At 46.5% G+C, this 22,915-nt stretch overlaps 1 protein-coding gene and 1 pseudogene across 1 annotated transcript; one reads left to right on the forward strand and one right to left on the reverse strand.

Moving 5' to 3' along the window:
* Positions 1-4,860: 4,860 nt before the first annotated feature.
* Positions 4,861-5,789, reverse strand: LOC120400653 (annotated as a pseudogene).
* A 15,819-nt stretch (positions 5,790-21,608) lies between these two features.
* LOC120400710 (olfactory receptor 52K1-like) lies at positions 21,609-22,559 on the forward strand. Its single transcript, XM_039529654.1, has one exon. It carries the CDS (start codon positions 21,609-21,611, stop codon positions 22,557-22,559), a length of 951 nt encoding a protein of 316 aa, XP_039385588.1.
* Positions 22,560-22,915: the final 356 nt, after the last annotated feature.

A 22,915-nucleotide genomic window follows, 5' to 3' on the forward strand; every position in this document is an offset into this window, starting at 1 on the left:
CAGGCACACAGTATTCAATATTCACTTACTTATACTAACAATAAATAAATGAAACAGAGTTGTGTGGGGTGTGTGTGGTTGTGTGTGTGAATAAAATACTCGGGGAAAAAGTCTTGCTTTACTTTTCTATCACCTTTGTTCCTGTTGCCTAATATATGCTGGATATCATATAGGTACATATCACATTCATAATATGTATTATCTGCACCATATATATATATAGGGCGCTGAGATTTGGGGGCGCCATTTTCTTCAGCAGCAACCACAGCAGCCAGATCTTCAGCCGCCCCTGTCTCCGCTGGCATTTAGGCAGAGGGAGCTGGGGCAGGGGTGCGTGGGGAGGGCCGCCTGCAGCAAGTAAGATGGGGGGACAAGCAGGGGAACTCCCCGTCCCAGGTCACCTCTGCCTCACCTCATCGTCGAGTGCACCGTGGCTGCTTCACTTCTCCCGCCTCCCAGGCTTGCGGCGCCTAAGCTGATTGGCGCCGCAAGCCTGGGAGGCGGGAGGAGTGAAGCAGCGACGGCATGCTTCACTCCCACACTCCAAATCCCTTGGTCCCACCCCCACCACATGTATTTTGTTATGTGCACCAATATGGAGGTGATGTGTCATCACCTCCATATTGGTGCACATAATAAAATTCATTCTGCACGTGGACTTATAAAATTAGAGGGAACGCTGGTCCTTTCCCCCATTAATCTCCTCTTTCCAAACTAAACATACACAGTTCCTTCAGCTTTTGCTCACATAGCTTGTTTTCCATCCCTTTGGTCATCTTTGTTGCTCACCTCTGGAGCGTGGCTAGAGAGAAGAACTATGTGGCTTATGGAGAACACATGTTGCTGCTGCTGCTGGAATAAAGAGGCCCTGACACAGCCTGAAGTTGGGGGTGCAGGCGCTAAGGGATTGGCCCAGAGAACTGGCCAGGGCACATTCACAGCCGGGCTGGGAGACCAGCCCAGATGTAGCGGAGGAGCCCAGACCAGCCCAGCAGCCAGAGGTCTGGGCACCAGACAACACAGCTAAAACTGGGGCTTGCCACTCTGAGCTCGCACTGCAAGAGGCAGGAGGCACCATGTTTGGGGACTCAGAGACCATGGGAGGCACAGTTTGGACTCTAGGGTATGTCTACACTGCCCTGTAAGCCCAGGCTTAGTGGGACTTGAGTCAGTTGACCCGTGTTAGAGAACCCTGGGCTGGAGCATCTACATGGTATTTAAACCCCATGTTAAGACTTTTCTAACCCATGCTTAAATCTAGGGCTCTGGTGTCCACACTATAGTGCACAGACCCGAGTCAAAGTAACCGTGTCCAAGCCTGGATTTAGGGACAGGCAACCCAGGAGATCACCTGGGGTGCCGGGGTTGGGGGAGCATTGGGTTCAGGGTGCTGTTTTTGTTGTTAGCCATGAAAGGGAAAATAGAATGTTTGAAGTACAATGTTTCAGGCATTCTGTATGTGGGTTCATTTTTCACTAACCTCCTAGAATGTTCCGGACCTTTGCAGAATCTCATGGAACCTTCCAGACTTTCTGAGAATGACATTTTCTTTGAACCTCCTAGAATGTTGTCAGCCAGGCCCTCATGTGTAGATAAGGGGTGGGACATCGCCAATCAGTCAGTGAGATATACGAACGAAATGAAGTGAGAGACCTGATGCAATATTGTGAACCTTGTTTTATTGTGTAATTGTGAAAGTCTATGTGTGTTTAAGACTTGAAGAGTGAGCATAAGGCTAGTGAGATACCAAGTGACTGAGGTTTACAATGCCCAGATGGAACTGGTGCAGTCAAGTAAACCTGAGGCCAGAATCTGATACGAGGTGCAAAGCCTGGCAAATCAGATTACTGACTTCAAATTTCTGGTCTCACTTGTGGTTTGGCACAATATTCTGTTCCAAGTAAACATTTTAAGCAAGGCATTACAAACTCAGTCAATGGACGTTGCAACTGCTACTACTTTGATGAAAAGCTGCCTTGATCTCGTTATGGCCTACAGAGACAACAGATTTGAAGATTCTATCACTGCTGCCGAAGAAATGATAGAAAACTTAGGAGTTGAGCCTGTCTTCAAGCAATCTCATATTCATCGGAAGAAGAGACAGTTTAGTTACGAGGGCAGAGATGGAGTAATGGGAAGCTCAGAAGAAAAATTCAAGAGGGATTTTTTTGCTCACTCATTGACAAGGCTGGAGTGTCCTTCAAAGAAAGGTTTGGACAAATGAAGCATCACAAAAAGACCTGGGGGCATTTATATGATCTCAGTAAACTGACGGCAGATGGGAAAACACTCTTGAACAATCGTACGGAACTTCAATGGACGCTGACACATGGGAAATGCTCAGACATCAGTGATAAAGACTTCTATGTTGAATTGAACAACATCCATTACATTTTGGTACCTGGGAAGCGCTCTCCACTCCAAGTTCTCCAATTCATTCATGATGCAGAGCTGAAAGACACTTCTCCTAACGTGTGGAGAGTTTTGAGGATTCTGCTCACACTGCCAGTCACAGTCGTGAGCAGGGCCGTCCCTAGTGGGGTGCGGGGCCCGGGGTGGAAGTGACGGATTTGTCTTCTGGGACCGACCACACCAACCAATCACACTGGCCCATGGGGCCCCCCAAAGCGCGGGACCTGGAGCGGTTGCCCCGATTCACCCTACCCAAGGGACATCTCTGGTCATGAGTGGTGAGCACACCTTTTTGAAGCTTGGGCTCATTAAAACATATCTTTGGTTGATGGCGGCTGACAAGCGACTGACATGGCTTGCTATTTTATCACTTGAAAATGCCATTGGCCATTCGTTTCCTCTCTCACTTTGCTGCAGTTCCCAGGGGCAAAGGCGAGAAAAGCCAACTTTTGAACTAAAGGGGCGAGGGTTAACATTGTACAGTTGGCGCCTGCTGTAACACTGTTAAATGCTGATCCACCCGATGTTGGTGCACAGTTCCATTTCTTGATGTTTGTACATTTCAGTTATTCTTAAAATTAGAAAGTTTCTATAAGCGTAGGGGCTCTCTGACAGTGTGTTTGCAGACTGGTGATCAGAAGAGAATGGGTTAACGCTGCTGTTTGTCCGAGGTCAGGGGTGTCTTCTGTTTTCAGTAGAGTGGCTTGTAGATTTTTGGGATAGAGAAGACTAAGGAAGTTGTCCCATGGAATTGTGGGATACTTCCAATGGACTCCTGGGACATGAGGTAAGCAGGGCTGCAGCTCCACTGCAAAGCAATGGGGCTCATACCCTGGGTCCCAGCTTGACTCGAGCTCGGAACCTCCAGCCCTGCAGGGTCCTGGGACCCTGAGTCCAAGCCCTGAGTTAGCACAATTAAAGTGTAAATGCAACGGGGGATTAGCCCTGAGCCTGGGCTCAAGCCCAGGTTTATGTTCCAGTGTAGACATACACTCAGTCGCATTAGTGAATATTAGGCTGTATATTGAGGCATTGAGGACTCTGTACTTGTGCTGGAGCTGAAGGGAGGACAGTGTTTGTGACTCCACACAGGGGCCCCTGAATGGTCCCTTTCACTGCCCGAGGGCTCGTCTCTGCCCAGATTCAATTGTTGGTTTTTAGCTGAGTGCAGCATTTCTGCCTGGCACTAACTCCTGCCTCCTCAGGGCTTGTGGGAGGGAACCAAGGGGTCTGGGCCTAGAAGGAGTCAAGCAGGGTATTCTCAGGAATGTAGGTTGGGATTGGGGATCCACTTAACAAACCTGGGGTTCTCCCACCAGCACTTAGTTCCCAGGGCCAGGCTCTAACCAGCAACCACAGCACTTCCTGACCCGTCCAGTGATGGGAACTTCCTCCTTCATTAAGCATCAGATACATGCAGGAATGAGTATCTCACTTTCCTTCTGCTGCTTTCTCCATGCCCCCATTCTCAAGGCACATCAGTTGTCCCAACCTGGATTGACAGGAGTGTCCTATCATGTTACCATCCATCAAAAATTAAACATGCGGTTGGGTGGACAGTAGAAAACCAGTGGGGACAATAATGATGTCAAGGCAGACAGGTTCTGAGTGCCTCGCGTTACTCTCGTGTGTGTTACAGGCAGAGCATTTCCACTTCCAAAAGGCCTCATTTTCCTAGTGCTGGTTTCCATGTGACAGATGCATGAGGCGGAGCAGGTCTGGTGCTATTTCCATTTGTCTGGCCTAAGTCCCGCGGGAATAGCTGATGATATTCATCATAGTTAAAATGGAGTCCTGCATCACATACAGCAGCAATGAGGGCTAGAGAAGGGAGAACCTGTCCAGAGAGGATTAATGGAGTTTTGTTCACCTCAGCGGGGGCTTGGAAAGTGACTCTTAAATCCACTGAGTAGGAGTGTGCTCAGATACTGGTGTGCAGCGCTGGGGGGTGGCAGAGAGACAAAGGCTTTCTCATACCATCTAATTCCAGCTTTGGTTTCACCCCTTTCCATATCCATTGCGAGCTCTGCTGAGACACCCTGTGCAAATACCAACATTAATGAATAATAATAACAAGGGATAGTGCAATGGGCCTTGTACACTATCAGTATTCCCACAATTTCCAAATGGCACGTTTTAATCATTTCATTTTACACATTGCTCTTGTGATTGTGCATACTGTGCACTATACAGTTTCTCTCTTAAATTTGTCTTTAACATTGTCATGAAACAGACATAAAGGTGAGGAAGACACAAAAAACAGGTGATCAAAAAGTTTGAGACAAGGTGACATTACAAGTGTAAAAGGAACCTTGGAGACTCTCGGGCTGGAAATCCCACAAGAAGATGTTCTCATGAACGTTCTGGTGCTTCCTTCCTTCCAGCTAGGTTGACAATCCTGGCCAAGACCCGGAAGAACAGAATCACCATGAACACAAGTAATTATTTTTAGCAGAAGTTAATTCTGACCTCAGCTTTTGGATAGAATGGCCTCAGCACCCGGCCCCTGATCTGCTTGGTCTTCATGCTGTATATGATGGGGTTCAGCATGGGTAGCACCAAGAGGTAGAGGTCTGCCAGCAGGATGTGGATGTGTGCAGGGATGTTCTGGCCCCAGCGCTGCGTGTAGAAGGAGAATAGTGCTGGGGTGTAGAAGACCAGGATGACGCACACATGGGAGCCGCAGGTGCCGAAGGATTTCAGGCACGCATCCCTGGAGGAAAGGCTGAGGACGGCCCGGAAGATCAGGATGTAGGAGATGGCGATGAAGATGGAGTCTGATCCCACCACAAAAGTTGCGGCCATTATCCCATAGGCATAGTTGGGCGTGATGTCCCCACAGGCCAGCTTCACCACGGCCATGTGCTCGCAGTAGGAGTGGGAGATGACCCTGGGACCACAGTACGGCAGGCGACTGACCATGCATGTCAAGGGGGTCATCAGCCCGATGCCCCGCACAAAGACAGCCAACCTGATCTTGGCGATGACGGCGTTGGTGAGGATGGTGGTGTAGCGCAATGGCTTGCAGATGGCGATGTAGCGGTCGAAGGCCATGGCCAGCAACATCCGGACTCCATACCTGAGAAGCTGTGGATGAAGAACATCTGGACCACGCAACACTCAAAGCTGATTTCATGGGAGCGGAACCAGAAGATGCTCAGGATCTTGGGCACGGTGGAGGTGGTGAGCTCCAGGTCAATGCCGGCCAGTATGCAGAGGAAGTAGTACATGGGCAAGTGCAGACTCGGCTCCGTCGTGATCACAAAGAGGAGGGTGAAGTTCCCCAGCAGGGCCACAACGTACATGGCACAGAACGGGAAGGCGATCCAGAAGTGGGTGGCCTCCATCCCCGGAATACCCATTAGGAGGAAAGTGGAGGGGGTGGAGTGATTTTAGCAGGACATGGTGCACGGCCGGTTTCCAGGACCATTTGGGAGGCTGGAATTGAAACCACACGGCAGGTTAGTGTCGGCAATGAAAACGTTTTGTCACTGCAGGTTGTTCCTCTCTGGACCCCAGTGCATGCAGACTGCCCCTGTCTGCCTTCTCCCATATGGAGAATTACAGCCCCATCACCCCGGCCTCCACCAGCTCCTGGGCCTCCCCGGCTTCATTCACCACAGGAACCAGTTCAAAATGGCCATCTTTTCTACAGCTCTCCCAGGATTTGCTCAAGCTGCACACAAGGACCTTTTCTCTATGCACTTCTCACTGCTGCTTCCCCTCAGAGCTGGACCACAGCTGTACCCCCAGTTCCAGTTTTGGGGACCTGGAAGGACAACTAGCCCAATGTCTGAATGGCTTTATGCGACAGCCCAGAAGGGTTTAAATGCAAGAGAAATGGAAGGTTCAGTAGAACCCTGAGATGGGGTCACAAATAGGGTCACCCCTATGTCTTAGAAGGGTGTAAAGAGCATCTCCTTCTGGGGAGGGGCGGGTGATGGCTGAGCCTTGTGGAAGCACTGAATCAGCACTCTCCGCAGGCTTCATCCATCACTTTTGGAGCAGCATTAGTTGTGGGGCTGCCCCATGGAGGAGGTAGGATTTCACGCACTCTGGGCTGTAGCAGCCATCTTCTGGATGGACTTCCTATTTGTGGGGGCCTTTTGTCCTGCATTATGCGATGGAAACCTGCATCTCCTGGGAGTTAACTAAGGTCAGTGTGTGTGTAGATAACAACTGTAATAAGAATATAAGAACGGCCAAGCCACTATGACCAAATCCCTTTCCACAGTACTCCTTCCAAGGCAATCATTTCCCATTTGTATGTGTGCAACTGATTATTCCTTACTGAGTGAAGTACTTTGCATTTGTCCTTATTGAACTTCATCCTAGTTACTTCAGAGCATTTCTCCAGTTTGTCCAGCTCATTTTGAATTTTAATCCTATCCTCCAAAGCACTTGCAACACCTCTCAGCTTGGTATGATCCGCAAACTTATAAGTGTATGCTCTATGACATTATCTAAGTCATTGATGAAGATATTCAACAGTACCATACACAGAATGGATCCCTGTGGGACCCCACTCGTTATTCCCTTCCAGCATGACTGTGAACCACTGATAACTACTCTCTGGGAATGGTTTTCCAACCAGTTTTGCACCCACCTTATAGTAGCTCCATATAGGTTGCATTTCCCTAGTTTGTTTATGAGAAGGTCATGCGAGACAGTATCAAAAGCCTTACTAAAGTCAAGATATACCACATCTACCGCTCCCCCCCATTCAGAAGGCTTGTTACCCTGTCAGAGAAAGCTCTTAGTCTGGTTTCACATGATTTGTTCTTAACAAATCCATGTTGACTGTTATTTATCACCTTATTATCCTCTAACTGCTTACAAGATAATTACTTGATTATTTACTCCATTATCTTTCCAGGTACTGAAGTTACCCTGCCTGGTCTATAATTCCCTGGGTTGTCCTTATTTCAACTTTTTATAGATAGGCATTATATTTGCCCTTTTCCAGCCTTCTGGGATCTCTCCTGTCTTCCATGACTTTTCAGAGATACTTGCTAATGACTCAGATATCTCCTCAGTCAACTCTTTGAGTATTCTAGGATGCATTTCATCAGACCCTGGTGATTTGAAGACATATAATTTGCCCAAGTCATTTTTAACTTGTTCTTTCCCTATTTTAGCCTCTTCTGATCCTACCTCATTTTCACTGTCATTCACTATTTTAGACATTCAATCACTACCAACCTTCTTGTTGAAAACTGAAACAAAGATGTCACAGAGCACCTCTGTCATTTCCACATTTTCTGTTATTATTTTTCCCCCTTCATTGAGTAACAGGCCTACCCTGTCCTTGGTCTTCCTCTTGCTTCTAATATATTTGTAGAATGTTTTCTTCTTACCCTTTATGTTTCTATCTAGTCTGATCAAGTTTTGTGCCTTGGACTTTCTAATTTTGTCCCTAAATACGTGTGTTATTTGTTTTAATTCAATTTAACCAACTTTCTACTTTTGTAGAACTCTTTTTTGATTTTTAGATCATGGAAGATCTCCTAGTTAAGCCAGGGTGGTCTCTTGCCATACTTCCTATCTTTCCTACACAGTGGGATAGTTTGCTCTTGTGCCCTAAATAAAGTCTCTTTGAAAAACTGCCAACTGTCTTCCATTGTTTTTCCCCTTAGACTTGCTTCCCATGGGATCTTACCTACCAACTCCCTGAGTTTGCTAAAGTCGCCTTCTTGAAATCCATTGTCTTTATTTTGCTGTTCTCCCTCCTACCATTCCTTAGAATCATGAACTCTACCATTTCATGATCACTTTCACCCAAGCTGCCTTCTACTTTCTAATTCTCAACCAGTTCCTCCTGTAACGGGCCGGTGTGGCTCCCCTGCTCCCCGGAGAGGGTTGAGCCCCGGACACAGGAAGGGGCGGGGCTACAGAGAGGTGAGCCAGCCCTCAGAGGGTCAGGCGGCGACCCGGAAGGATAAAAGCCGGCCCTTCCAGCTCAGTCGGTGCCCAGCCACCGCGGGGAGCAGACCTGCCTGAGGGAGCTCCTGACGGGGAAGCCGCTGGGGCCCAGAGCAGCTGCCCGGACTGGCCGGAGATCCCCCTCGCTCGCTACTGGGAAGACCTGCCGGAGCTTCCACGCGCCACCTACGAGGAGGAGCCACCAGGAACTTCCCCGCTACCTTGCTGTTACCCCGAGGAACCTCCGGAGCAGAATTGGCCAGACTTCCCCGAGGAACTACCAGATCTACCCCCCAGCCCGGGTTGTGAGGAACCCAGGCAGTGGGACTTCCCGGGACCGGATGCCGTGGACCAGGTAGGACCCGAGGGGGATATTGGAAGTGGCCCGGGGGCAGCCGACCTCAGTCAGGCTGCTGACCAGACAATACCCATGTCAGTGTGTTGCGGTCAGGATCCCCACTGACCGTCAGCGGTAACGACCGCTGCCTAGGGCCCCGGGCCGGGACACAGTGGAGTGGGTGGGCCTGTGTCCCCCCTGCCACCCCACTCACGGGTGGCAGTTATCCCCCTCACCAGACTGCTCAGCCTGCCACAAGAGGCCTGAGCTCCCCTGTACTGTTTATTGCTCAGCCCTGCTAGAAGAGGCCTGAGCTCCCTTACACTGTTTATTGCTCAGCCCTGCTGCGAGAGGCCTGAGCCTCCTTGTACTGTTTACTGCTCCGCCTTGCAGCCAAAGGCCGGAGCCCTAATAGACTCTGACTCTGTCGTCTAGCCTTAAAGGGACAGGGCAGAGCCCTCATGAGACCAGCGGGCCGATGTGGCTCCGCTCCTCCCCTCGGAGGGTTGAGCCCCGGACGCACCCGGTTACACTCCCTATTTGTGAAAATCAAATCTAGAACAGCCTCTCCCCTAGCAGCTGTCTCCACCTTCTGAAATACAAAAATGTCTCCAATACATTCCAAGAACTTATTGGAAAATCTGTTCCCTGCTGTGTTATATTCCCAGCAGATGTGTGGGTAGTTGAAGACCCCCATCATCACCAAGTCCTGGGCTTTGGATGATTTTGGTAGTTGTTTAAAAAAAGCTTCATCCATGTATTCTTCCTGGTTCGGTGGTCTGTAGTAGATCCCCTACCATGACATCACCCTTGTTTTTTACCCCTTTTTTCCTTACCCAGAGACTTTCAGCAAGTCTGTCTCCTATTTCCATCTCAGCCTCAGTCCAAGTGTATAGATGTTTAATATATCAGGCAACAACTCCTCCCTTTTTCCCTGCCTGTCCTTCCTGAGCAAGCTGTACCCTTCTATGCCAACATTCCAGTCACGCGTATTATCCCAAGTCTCCGTGATGCCAACTGTGTCATAGTTGTGTTTATTTACTAGCATTTCAAGTTCTTCCCGTTTATTCCCCATACTTCTTGCATTAGTATACAGACATCTAAGATACTGATTTGCTTCCCCCTCACCTCCCGTTCTATCTTGTCTCTCCCTTATACCTGCTAGAACAGTCGATGCGCCCACAAATTCAAAACTTTCTTCCAGGTCTCCATGTTCTCGACTTACCTGTGGGCTTTGCTCACCTGCCCCCTTCACACCTAGTTTCAAGCCCTTCTCAATAGGTTAGCCACCATCAAGTGATCCAGCCCCTGTTGCCCATTCCCAGCTTCTGACAAACAGAGACTAGGGACCCCATCCCTGCCCATCCTGGCTAATAGCCATTGATGGACCTACCCTCCATGAATTTATCTTGTTCTTTTTTTAACTTATCTAGTTCTTTTATTATGAGGTTTGTAGTTAACGTTATTGGTACTTAATGCGTACTACTAGTATATGTACGGTGCAGATAATACAGATTATGTATGTGATATATATCTATATGCTACCCAGCATATCTTAAACAACAGGAACAAAGGTGAGAGGAAAGTGGAGCAAGACTTTTTCCTGAGTATTTTATTCACACACACACACACACACACACACACACACACACACACACACACACACACACACACACACACCACTCTGTTTCATTTATTTATTGACAGTATCAGAAAGTGAACTTTAAATACTTTGTGCCTGAGATCACTCTGGTAAGGATTTGGGGATTTTCAAAGTGCTCTTTGATGCAGATACACCTTTCTCGACCTGGTGCGTTGTGCTGCTGTGTGGTAGGGTTAAACAACTGGGGACAGACTCTCAAATGTTCAGACACCACAACTAAGGCCAGATTTAAAAAAAAAAAAGGTTGACTCCAGCAGCTTCCATAGTGGCACATTTGGGACAGAAGAGCCCAGCACTCAGCACTTATTCTGGTGCCTAAATGGCCCTGGGTGTGTTGCTGCATCTCGGAGCTGACGGAATGTCAGGGTCAGATACTGCATTTATTCCTGCAGTATGCGTGGCTGTGGCTGGGTGTGTCAGTCATAAAGGCCAGATGTTCCAGCAAAGCAAGAGAAGGTGCAAGGAGCTTTCACACTCCTCTTTGTTACCAGTGCTACACACAAGGGACAGAGTGAGGACAAGGCATGGCCAAGATCACCTTCCGGCCAGCAGCGCTAAGCTCGTGTAGGGACGGTGTATGGTTCCCTGTGAGTCGGAGGTGGTGTTCCCATCCCAGCGTACACAAAGCCCCCACAAACGTGCTGTCTAAGTTACTCAGAAAACCTCTCCTGCATCCTTACTTCCTAAGATGGTGCAAAGGTGGGAAAAAGGTGCCGAAAGCCTTGATATAAACACATGAACTGAGTACACACGGCAATTGCAGGGCGGATGCGCTGGGATATCATGGGAAGGCTGTGGTGAGCATACTGCCTGGGGTAGGTGACCTGGAGGAAAAAGAGGCCATTTCTGCGTGGGATCATCCAGGTCAGCACTGATCTCTTTGTTTCAGGTGATTTTTGCTCTGCCAGCCAGTAAAAATCAGAACAACAGTAGAACCAGGAAACCCAGACCTCACTGAATTGACAGTCACATATGAATTCCCAGACATATTTGTAGACACAGGATTTTTGCCTGGATGTGGCGAAATACAAAGCTCAGGTTTCATGCGTTGACTGAGGCCCGGTGATTTCCTTAGGGTTCTGTCTGAAGAACATGCTCTGGAATTCAGAAATCCAGAGAAGGGGGGATGTGGGGAATGCACTAAATTAGCCGGGAGCCTCTCAGAAGAGAGTGGAGTTCCTCAGGGATCGGTTTTGGGACCAATCTTAATTAATCTTTTTATTACTGACCTTGGCACAAAAAGTGGGAATATGCTAATAAACTTTGCAGGTGACACAAAGCTGGGAGGTATTGCTAACACAGAGAAGGACCGGGATATCATAAAGGAAGAATTGGATGACCTTGTAAACTGGAGTAATAGTAATAGGATTAAATTTAATAGTGAAAAGTGCAAGGTCATGAATTTAGGGAGTAATAATGAGAATTTTAGTTATAAATTGGGGACACATCAGTTGGAAGTAACAGAGGAGGAGAAGGACCTCAGAGTATTGGTTGATCACAGGATGACTATGAGCCGCCAATGTGTTATGGCCGCTAAAAAAGCTAATGCGGTTTTAGGATGCATCAGGCGAGGTATTTCCAGCAAAGATAAGGAGGTATTAGTACCGTTATACAAGGCACTGGCGAGACCTCATCTGGAATGCTGTGTGCAGTTCTGGTCTCCCATGTTTCAGAAGGATGAATTCAAACTGGAAGAGGTACAGAGAAGGGCTACTAGGATGATCCGAGGAATGGAAAACCTGGCTTATGAAAGGAGACTCAAAGAGCTTGGCTTGTTTAGCCTAACCAAAAGAAGGTTGAGGGGGGATATGATTGCTCTCTATAAATATATCAGAGGGATAAATATTAGAGAGGGAGAGGAACTATTTAAGCTCAGTACCAATGTGGACACAAGAACAAATGGATAAAAACAGGACACTAGCAAGTTTAGACTTGAAATTAGACGAAGGTTTCTCACCATTAGAGGAGTGAAGTTCTGGAACAGCCTTCCAAGGGGAGTAGTGGGGGCAAAAGACATATCTGGCTTTAAGACTAAGCTTGATAAGCTTATGGAGGGGATGGTATGATGGGATAGCCTAATTCTGGCAATTAATTTGGCAATTGATCTTTGATTATCAGCAGGTAAGTATGCCCAGTGGTCTGTGATGGGATGTTAGATGGGGTGGGATCTGAGTTACTACAGAGAATTCTTTCCTGGGTGCTGGCTGGTGAGTTTTGCCCACGTGCTCAGGGTTTAACTGATCGCCATATTTGGGGTCAGGAAGGAATTTTCCTCCAGGGCAGACTGGCAGAGGCCCTGGAGGTTTTTCGCCTTCCTCTGCAGCATGAGACATGGGTCACTTGCTGGAGGATTCTCTGCAGCTTGAGGTCTTCAAACCACAATTTGAGAACTTCAATAATTCAGACATAGGTTAGGGGTTTGTTACAGGAGTGGGTGGGTGAGATTCTCTGGCCTGCGTTGTGCAGGAGGTCAGACTGATGATCATAATGGTCCCTTCTGACCTTAGAGTCTATGAGTCTATGAGAAGAGTTTCTTCAATCCACTTACTGGGCCCTCAGAACAATTCATAGCAGCGTTTTGCTATTCTGACGTTACTGAGTTCCATAAAAAACCCTCGTTGGGTCTGAAATCCCTTCTTTTGTTTTCAAAAGAGAAGACTCCATCTTGTACGTAATTCAACCGTGTACCACCAGACACTGCTCTCTAGAGTTAAGCTGGTGTCTGTTTAGTGGGCAAAGGGGGTGTTTTAAGCTGTTGAGTGACAAGTGATTTTATCCCAGGTCAATATAGTTTAGAGTATAGAGAAGCAAAGCCTGGGAGGGTAACTCCTCAAAACTGTTTTGGTACCAATTCAAGGAGGTAACTCCCCCAATATTTTGAGTCACATGTGGTTCTTCTTGTACAAACACTTTTCTCATATTTGCGACCTGATCAACTGGTTTGTTCATTTATAACCCACAGTTTCTAATAACCACATTTGCAATTAGAGCAGAGATCCCCAAACTGTGGGGCGCGTTCCCCTAGGGCTGCAGGGAGGAACATCTGGGGGGCATAGCAGGGCCCAGGCCAGCCCCCACAGGGGTTGGGGAGGTAGCACCACCAGGACTATTCCCATCCCCAGCTCTTCTCCAGTTCCACCCCCAGCCATGTCCCTGGCTCCCGGCCCCATGCCTGGCCCCATCCCTAGCCTCGGCAGGGCTCCACACCCAGCTGAGGTCCCAGCTGCTGGCCCTCACCAAGGCCTGGTGGCAGCTCCACTCCTGCCCCTGTTCCAGCCACCAGCCTTAGCCTCTGGCTGTGGCTCAATTCCCGGCCCGGTGGTGAGGCAGGGTGTGGAGCTGCACCTGGCCACACGCCAGCTGCTGGCCCCCATCATAGCCCAGCTGCAGCTCCGCTCCCACCCCCAGCCTTGTCCCCTGGCCATGGTCCCACTCCCAGTCCCAAGTCCATCCCCAGCTGCAGCCCCAGCCTCCGCCCCCATACACCCCTGTTCATGTTGTTCTCCCACCCCCGAGCCACAGCCCCGTTCCCAGCCCAGCTCTGGGGAGGGGGGGCCGTGAGGCCTGGGACAGGGATAAGGGGGAGGGTGTGACCCTCAAAAGTTTGGGGACCACTGATTTAGCGATTTCTTTCAAATATTCTATGTAAGGCAGAACTCACCTGAATTCACATTTATAGCTGTCTTTTGCACATAATACAAAAATACTAGTGAACATGTTTAGAAGCAAAGTAGAAGCAGTAAAACTACATTCCGGGATCTGTGTAAGCAGACAGGGAGATTGTAGACGTTTTATAGTGAGAGAGGTGTCATCTTAGCCACGTGTGTTAGATTGGCATACAGTCGCTGGTTAAAGCCAGAGGTTTTCTAAAGAATTTATTGCACTAGCTTAAATCTTCATTTCATAAAACAAGCAAGTAAAAGTGCTCACATGGGGTATAGCCCTGGAGAGGAGAGACTAGACAGTAGCATTTATATGAATCCTAGGCACAGAGCCTGGAAGCAAGTGAACTTAGATTTCAAACACTCAGATGCACAGAGATACTAGAAGGGTTCAGTTAGGTGGCTTGTTTAAATATTTTCTGAATCTTTTCTCTCCTGCTTCCTCTTGGAGACTTTTTTCTTTGGATTCTTTCTTGTTGATTTTTCCCTCTAATATAAAATACAATTTATTTGACGACACTGCATTTTACTCTTTATTTCTGGAAATAGGACACAGCTCAGGCTCATATTATTTTTGCCCTTACACCAGGCCCCCCTGAACAGCTCGAGTCACAGCCCCCACCAAATGTACCTTTATAGTGACCCAAGTGTCTCAACTCCCACATGGGGAATGAAGTCAGCAGGGTGTCATTAGAAGACATAAATTCTCTCACCCAGTTGATCCCCGCTGAGTGCAGAGTCCTGCTGTTTGTGCATGAATTCAGCATGTGCTGAGAGGGAAGAAGACGCAGCCAGGGTTCAGGTGAGCTGGGGCAGTTTATATTAAAGCTAATCAGGATCTTTCTAAATAGGAGATTTTTAAAGCAAATGGAAAGCTTTGGGCCCAATCTACTGTCAGTCACACTGGGGTAATACTGGAATGATTCTGGGTTAACGCCTGTATACGTGAGACAAGAGTGACGATGGTCATTTAGAAGAGAACTATTTAATTCCATCAAAAAACAAAAAAACTATGCAAAAAACTACTGAGTATTCAAAAAATCAGGGATGTTTGGGTTACACATGCAGAGCCATAGTTCTCTCCCTTTGTACAATTGCCTTGTGAGAGACTATTGTGTGTCTGTGTTATCATGGGCGATTTCTGTCTGGGGGACGTATGTTTTTGCAGAGAGACAAGTAATGATTAGGACAGGGCAGTCCTATAAAACGATCTTGATCACTTGCTAACCTGGGTACACTTGAACAACGTGCAGATGATTACAACTAAATGTGAGGTCCCATATCAAGGAACCAGAACCACAGATCACACTTACAGGATGGGGGGTGTAAAAGTAAAATGAATTATATTGTAAAAATAAGAATGAATTAAAGAAATGTTGTATGTACCTTTAAGCAGAAATAAAAAATGTTAAAATACAGGTGCCAGAAAAAAAAACATTAGGCATAAACAAGGGTGCTAATGGCGAAACATTAACAGAAGATCGGTAATAGTTAGTAAAAAAATAAAATATGCATGCCTAGCCCAGGTAAACTTATCAGATTCTGCTTCCTTTGTTATCTTGTGAAGTGCTCGCCCTTTTATCTGTATAAATAAAATAGTTTGTGTCTTGCCTGGTGCTCACATTATCTGGGTGTTATTAGCAAAGTGCTGTGCTAATAAAACTGAGTGGTCTGACAAACTGTGAGTCCTAAGTCTAACTTTAACAATTTGGAGGTTCCACCGAGATGGCATCCGTCTTCACTGGGGCTGTGTGATTCCTGGCCATTTCTGTAGGACGACCGTGGCAGCCGGCACCTGGGCATTTGGCCCGAGCGGTCCTCCACCAGAACGGAAAGGCGCATGACCACAGTAAAGTCTGAGCCATTGAACCTGTTGGTTCCCACTCTGTTCTAGTAGGGATCCTGTGTTCTGACATCAGGAATCTGGTCAGGTAATTATTTCTGTGTTTTGTCCGGACTGAGGACTGTCCTGTCTCTGTGTCTATCCGTTCTCCTGTGGAGTGTTTGAGTCTGGGTGCCGTCTCCGTCTGGGGATCGCCCGACCAAGGGGCTCCTGTCCCTGCGGTCTGAGTGAGTGAAATCTGCACAATCGCAGCCGCACCGCACTTTGGGTAAAACCCTTGGTGTGAAAGCAAGGGCGATTGAGGCAGTAGCCTGTGGGCTCCTTTTGTGTGTTGCACTGGGCATCGCTCTGATGAACCCGAATTTCCTTCTTGTGCGATTGGTGTGTGAAGTCCTCCTGTATGGGTAACCAGACGTCTAAGTCGGGGCAGTTCCCGAAACGAACGCTGGCTCATTTTATGTATTTTAAAATGGGTCCAGACTCCTGTAAAAAGGGTCTGGACTCCTGTAAATTTCTGGAAAAATGGTCTAGGCTAATTCAGGGGGATCCCAAACCTCAAAGGCCACTGTTAAAATCTTGAAACAAAGACCGAGTGGACGTCTTAAAGGACAAACTCGGCCAACCTAAAACTAAATTGGCTAAAGGAGAGGTTAATTGTTTCATGCAGTGGTGGGAAGAGGCAAATCGTAAGTGGACAAAATCAACACTCGCCTCTCTCTAATATTCAAATAATAAGTTAAAAGCTTTATTAAAAGCCTCCTCTCCCACCACCAGACCGAGCGCTCCCCTATACCCAGTTCTGAAAAAAAACCCACTCCGGATCAATCCAGCCCCCTTCATACGTATCCGGGCGGAGTTCCTCTGGGCGGAGTCCACTGGCTCCCTTGACGCCTTCGAGGAGCAGTGGGCGCTGTCCGGGGTTCTCTGCTCGGTGTCCCCGTCAGGCGCCCTTCTTCTGACCCTTTGACCACATGCCTGTCCCTGTTCTTTTATTAGTTGTCCCCCGAAATTAGTGGGTTTCTCAGGTCCTGTAGCTCCTCCCCTTAGGCTGGGGGTGGGGGGGAACCTTTAGCATTGGGCGGGCTTCCGCCCGCCCAGTTTCCCAGAAACCGAATAGATACTCCCATCTCATTGTAAAAAGGACAAAAATCCCCTTGTTCTGTTCCCCTTTCTTGTCTGCCTCAGAAACTGATTCTTTAGTGTTCCACTACCAATTCAGCAAGGGGGAAGGGGGGCTCCTCAACTAGCCCGCACCGTTCCTGGTCCCGTTCCTTGAACATTTCTTTCAAAATTGTGAAGTGACCACAATATCACTCACAAACGGTTCATTGGAAAAAAAGCAGGATCGAGCCCAGAAAAGCGGCCAAGCAACAGATAAAGAAACTGAAAAACAGGTTGGAAGCCCTAAGGGCATAGTGTCAGGAGTAAAAAAAGCAGTAAGTGCAGGCATGAACCCCTGGAACAATGCTGAAAATGGTGAAATCTGAGGTGATAAAGGTGTCATTTTAAAAGATAAACAAGTAATTTAAAAAAAAAGTAAAAAGTTAACTCTACAAAGGCTGGAAAAAATTAAACAGTTAAACTTTGTAAAAAATGTTAAAAAGAACCATGTGAAAAAGAAAGAATTCTTGGTTCCTTTGCAGCCATTCTAAAAAAAAATGGGCCCTTTTCCAAAAAAATGCCTGTATAATTTAATTTCATCCTGCTAGCCATCCTTTTTAAATAGCAAAAAAAAATAACCCTCTGGGACTATAAAATTCTGTTTTCCCATATGCATTACAAATTGGGCCCTCTCTAACTCTTTGTTTTAAAATTTAGGTAGTAAAAAACAGAATTCTCAATTGTGTCTATGTTAAGTAAATTAAAAAAACATTAAAGGCCTGGGTCTCAATGTAAATTGTCTTGGTTATTAATTGTAAAACTTAGCAAGGTTTAATATGCAATGCCTTTTGCTCAATATAAAATACTACTGTTTGTATTCTCAATCTGTTTGTGTAAACAAAAAATGTATGCATCAGAAAAAGATAAGGTGTGAAGGCCATTGTTATAGCCAGAGTCAAAAAAAAAGTAGTAAAAAACTTAAAAAAAACATCAAAAAATCATCAGGCATTGCTTACTAGCCAGACGGCTGTTAAACTGTCTGGCATCGCAAAGTAAATATTTGCTTCGCAGTGTAAAAATGCACCCCCCCCAGCAAATCAATCATCACTTCAGGACCACGCAGAGTCAATTTTAACTCCAAAAAAAAAGTAAAAAAACAGCCTGCAATACCTTACAATCTACGTTCTCCTAAGGGTTGCCAGAAGCAAACAACAACCTAAAGCAAGGCCCAAAAAAAACCAGTAGCAAGCCTAGCGCCTGCTGCCTGGTGAACGTAAAACCGTAACTACGGTTTCCTCACTTAAGGCTGTCAAAACCAAAAGGGCCCTGCCTCCAACATGAGCCTCTGGTGGCGCCTGTTCCTCGGCTGCTGGTGTCTTAAGGTCTGGAAAGTCCACAATAACAATTCTTTTATCCAGCAGCAAGTGTAAATAGCTCAGACCCTTATTATTTCTAAATGCTGGGTCTGCAGCCACATCCCAGCCCACTCTCAAACTGGTGTTCCTGTCCTGGCTATCCCACTCAGTTCCCAAGACCTCACTAAAAAACCTTGTCCGTTTAACACAATATGAAACAGAAATAACACCTGAAAAAAGGCTATTGGCATTTCCTTTATCCCACTTGGGAAAGTAATACACCAGGCAAAAAGGCTCCTATGGTTACAAGCAGTAGTTAAAATAATGGCAAATAAAACTAAAAAAAGTTTTAAAGCCCTGGCCAAATAAACAGTGGCAATCCGACAGGTGGCCCTCCAAAACCGTCAGGCATTAAACATAGTGCTGGCGGCCAAAAAAAAAACCCGTGCTCTCATTAAAAAACAATGTTGTGTGTTTATACCTAACAATACCAAGAAGGTAATAAATCGCTCTAGCCACTTAAAACAAATCTCATATCTTCCCCATAAAAAGCCAAGTTCTTTATAAAAGTGGCTAAGTAACCTGTTCAATTTCTCTGGCATAAAAAACTGGTTGTTTCAGAAAGCCCTGACTATCCTGTTTAAAATCCTAATAATTTTTGTATGTTTTCAGTTAGTCTCCTGTTGAATCCAAAATCGGGTAAGGCATGCCACCCAGGTAACTGCCCCAAAACAAAGTGCTAATATAATAATTATAAATATTGCTAATAAACAAAAAAATAAAAAACGGTTAATATGGAAAACCCAGTAAAATGTTGGTCATGGCATAAGCTTGACCAAAAGGAGGGATTGTAAAAGTAAAATGAATTATATTGTAAAAATAAGAATGAATTAAAGAAAAGTTGTATGTACCTTTAAGCAGAAATAAAAAATGTTAAAATACAGGTGCCAGAAAAAAAACCATTAGGCATAAACAAGGGTGCTAATGGCGAAACATTAACAGAAGTTCAATAATAGTTAGTAAAAAAATAAAATATGCATGCCTAGCCCAGGTAAACTTATCAGATTCTGCTTCCTTTGTTATCTTGTTAAGTGCTCGCCCTTTTATCTGTATGAATAAAATAGTTTGTGTCTTGCATGGTGCTCACATTATCTGGGTGTTATTAGCAAAGCGCTGTGCTAATAAAACAAAGTGGTTTAACAAACTGTGAGTCCTAAGTCTAACTTTAGCAGGGGCAATGTTTTAGCAAGGACTGACTCAAAAAAGAGCTGGGAGTCATGATGTAAAGCAGGCTGTACATGAGATCCCAGTGCAGTGTTGTGATGGAGAGAACAAATGCCCTTCTTGCATGTATAAGCAGGGGAATATGGAGTGGAAATAGAGAGGTGTACAGCTTGGAGAGACCCTCTCTGGACAGAATTTCCAGGTCCGGTGTCCTCACTTCAAAAAGGTTGTTGACAGATTGAAAAGGGTTCAGAAAAGAGCAACACAAATGATTTCAGAGCTGGAGAACGTGGCTTATAGCCAGAGACTGAAGAAGCTCAGTCTATTTAGTTTATCCGAGAGAAGGTTAAGAAGTGACCTGATCACAGTCTCCAAGTCCATAGATGGGAAGAGATTTCTGACTGTAGAAGGTTCTTTAATCTAGCAGACAAAGGCAGAATGAGATCCAATGGCTGGGACCTGAGATTGGCCAAATTTAGGCTAGAAACAAGGTGCACATTTAAAGAGGAAGATGAACTAACATTTGGAACAACTTAGCTAGGGGTGTGGTTGGTCACCATCACCTGAAGTCTTTAAATCAAGACTTGACGCCTTTCTCAGCAATACGGTCTCACTCCACGAGACGTTATGGGCTAGATGCAGAACTCACCTGATGAAACTCTGTGCCCTTTTTTATTCAGCAGGTCAGAGCATGTGATCATAATGGTCCCTTCTTGCCTGAAAATCTATGACTCCATAATTATTTGATCACAATTTTTTCTCAGTTAATGAAATAATTAATAATTTTTTCAACAACCTTCGATCAATATGGGCTGTAGCAGCTTGTAATATTTTTTCCCTTTGTGAAAATAGTCTCTGCATCTCTGTTGATTTGGACTTTTTATATCACAAACGTTCTTCTCTCCAAAGTCTGTTTGTGACTTTTCTTAAGAGCCTTTGGTGAGGGACCATGTCAAAGGATTTCTGAAAGTCCAAGTACAGTATAGTCACTGGATCACCATTGTCCATATGTTTGTTTGACTTCCTCAAAGAATTCTCCTAGATTGGTGAGGGATGATTTCCCTTTACAAAAGCTAGGCTGACTCTTCCCCATCAAATCTTGTTCATCTATATGTCTGGTAATTCTGTTCTTTACTATCATTTCAACCTATTTGCCTGGTTCTGAAGTTAGGCTCACTGGGCTGTAATTCCCAGGATCACCTCTGGAGCCTTCTCTAAAAATCGACATCACATTTGCTATCTGCCAGTCATCTGGTATGGGGGTGATTTAAGTGATAGGTCACATACCACAGTTAGTAGTTCTGCAATTTGATATTTTAGTTCCTTCAGAAATCTTGGGTGAATCTCATCTGGTCCTGTGACTTATTACTGTTTAATTTATTAGTTTGTTCCAAAATTTCTTCTTCTGACACCTGGGACAGTCCCTCAGATTTGTCACCTAAAAAGAACAGCTCAGTTATCCCGGAAGTCAGTGGGGAGTTCTCCCCCTGACTTCAATGGGAGCAGGATCAGACTCATAGGCTCTTTGGGGATGTCTACGCAGCGAGCGGCAGGTAGTCTCACAGCTCGGGTCGACAGACGCAGGCTCGTGCTTCTCGGGGTACCACGCTAAGAATAGCTGTGTAGATGCTGAGGCTCCGGCTCTGAAGCTGGTGGGCATGTTCCCCAATGTACTACATGCATCCAGGCTGAATACCCAGAATGTGCTGCTGAATGTACCAGGTACATCTTGCTACATGCAGCTTAACATGCCAGGTATTCCTAAGCTGAAAGCAAGTGCTCTGCAGCCAGATATACTAGGTACTTCACAGCAGAATGCACACCAGGTAGGATACTTGTAACCAAGTGGGGTTCATTACTCGGGACTTGTAATGACATTCTAAAAACTCTAAATGATTTTGCACAGAAAAATTTAAGGGTTTGTATGATTAGTGTTATTGCAACATGACTGATGAACTCAACAAAAAGTCAATACACTTCTTCCAGAGCTGAGATTGGCCCCATTGTATGTATTTAATTTACAGGTTCTCTTCATTCCATGTGTTATGTTTTATTGAAAGGAAAGAAATTGATGTGAGCCTCACAAAAGATGCCACAACCAGGTTCCAACAGCACAGGCATTGATCCTTCAGTGTTCTTCCTGACAGGCATCCCAGGGCTGGAAGCTCTGCACCTCTGGATCTCCATCCCCTTCTGCTCAGTGTTCACCGTGGCCCTTCTAGGAAACTGCATCCTCCTGTATGTTATCAAGACAGAGCCCTCCCTACACAAGCCCATGTTCTATTTCCTCACCATGCTGGCCGTGATCGACCTTGTTTTATCCACAACCACCATGCCGAAAATACTGAGCATCTTCTGGTTTAATTCCAGGGAGATCAGCTTTAATGCCTGCCTGGTGCAGATGTTTTTCCTTCACTCATTCTCTATCATGCAGTCTGCTGTGTTGCTGGCCATGGCCTTCGACAGGTACGTGGCCATCTGCAATCCCCTCAGGTACACCACCATCCTGACCAATTCAGTGATAGCAAAGATCGGGCTGGCGGCTTTGGCCCGGGCTGTTCTGCTAGTGATCCCTCTGCCCTTCCTCCTCAGGAAGCTGCCCTACTGCGGGTCCCACGTCATCTCCCATTGCTACTGTGAGCACATGGCCGTGGTCAATCTGGCCTGTGCCAACACCAGGTTCAATAACTTGTATGGGATCATTGTAGCTCTCTTCATCGTGGGGCTGGATCTGATGTTCATCTCCCTCTCATATGTCAACATCCTAAGGGCTGTCTTAAGCCTGGCATCCAAGAAAGAGCAGCTCAAGGCTTTCAGCACCTGTGGCTCCCACCTTTGTGCCATCTTAGTGGTCTACACACCAGTGGTCCTCTCCTCAATAATTCACAGGTTTGGCCACCAAGTCGCCCCACATGTACATATCCTGATGGCCAATTTCTACCTCCTCTTTCCTCCCATGATGAACCCCATCGTGTACAGTGTGAAAACCAAACAGATTCGTGCCCGGGTGCTTCTCTTGGTCCGAGGGAAAAGCTCCTAGGCTGAGCAGGTGGGGGCTGCTGAGTGATCAGGAAGCAGAGGATGCAGGAGAGGTTTTCTGAGTAATGTAGACAGCATTCCTGTGGCTTTGTGTACGCTGGGATGGGAACTCCATCTCTGACTCACAGGGAGCAATACACCGACCCCTACACGAGCTGAGCACTGCTGTCCAGAAGGTGATCTTGGCCATGACCTTGTCCTCACTTGGCCCCATGTGCTTAGTGCTGGTAACAAAGATGAGTGTGAAGGATCCTTGCACCTTCTCTTGCTGTGCTGGGACATCTGAGCTTTATTACTGATACACCTGCACACAGCCACGGACGTGCCATCGATTCCGATCACTCCAAAAATCCACAA

The sequence above is a fragment of the Mauremys reevesii genome, linkage group 1 (assembly GCF_016161935.1).
Source record: "Mauremys reevesii isolate NIE-2019 linkage group 1, ASM1616193v1, whole genome shotgun sequence".
In the NCBI taxonomy this organism is placed as follows: Eukaryota; Metazoa; Chordata; order Testudines; family Geoemydidae; genus Mauremys; species Mauremys reevesii.

What these genes read in the sequence shown, in the direction of transcription:
- LOC120400710 (XM_039529654.1), top strand. Translation starts at nt 21,609, where the DNA reads ATGCCACAACCAGGTTCCAACAGCACAGGCATTGATCCTTCAGTGTTC.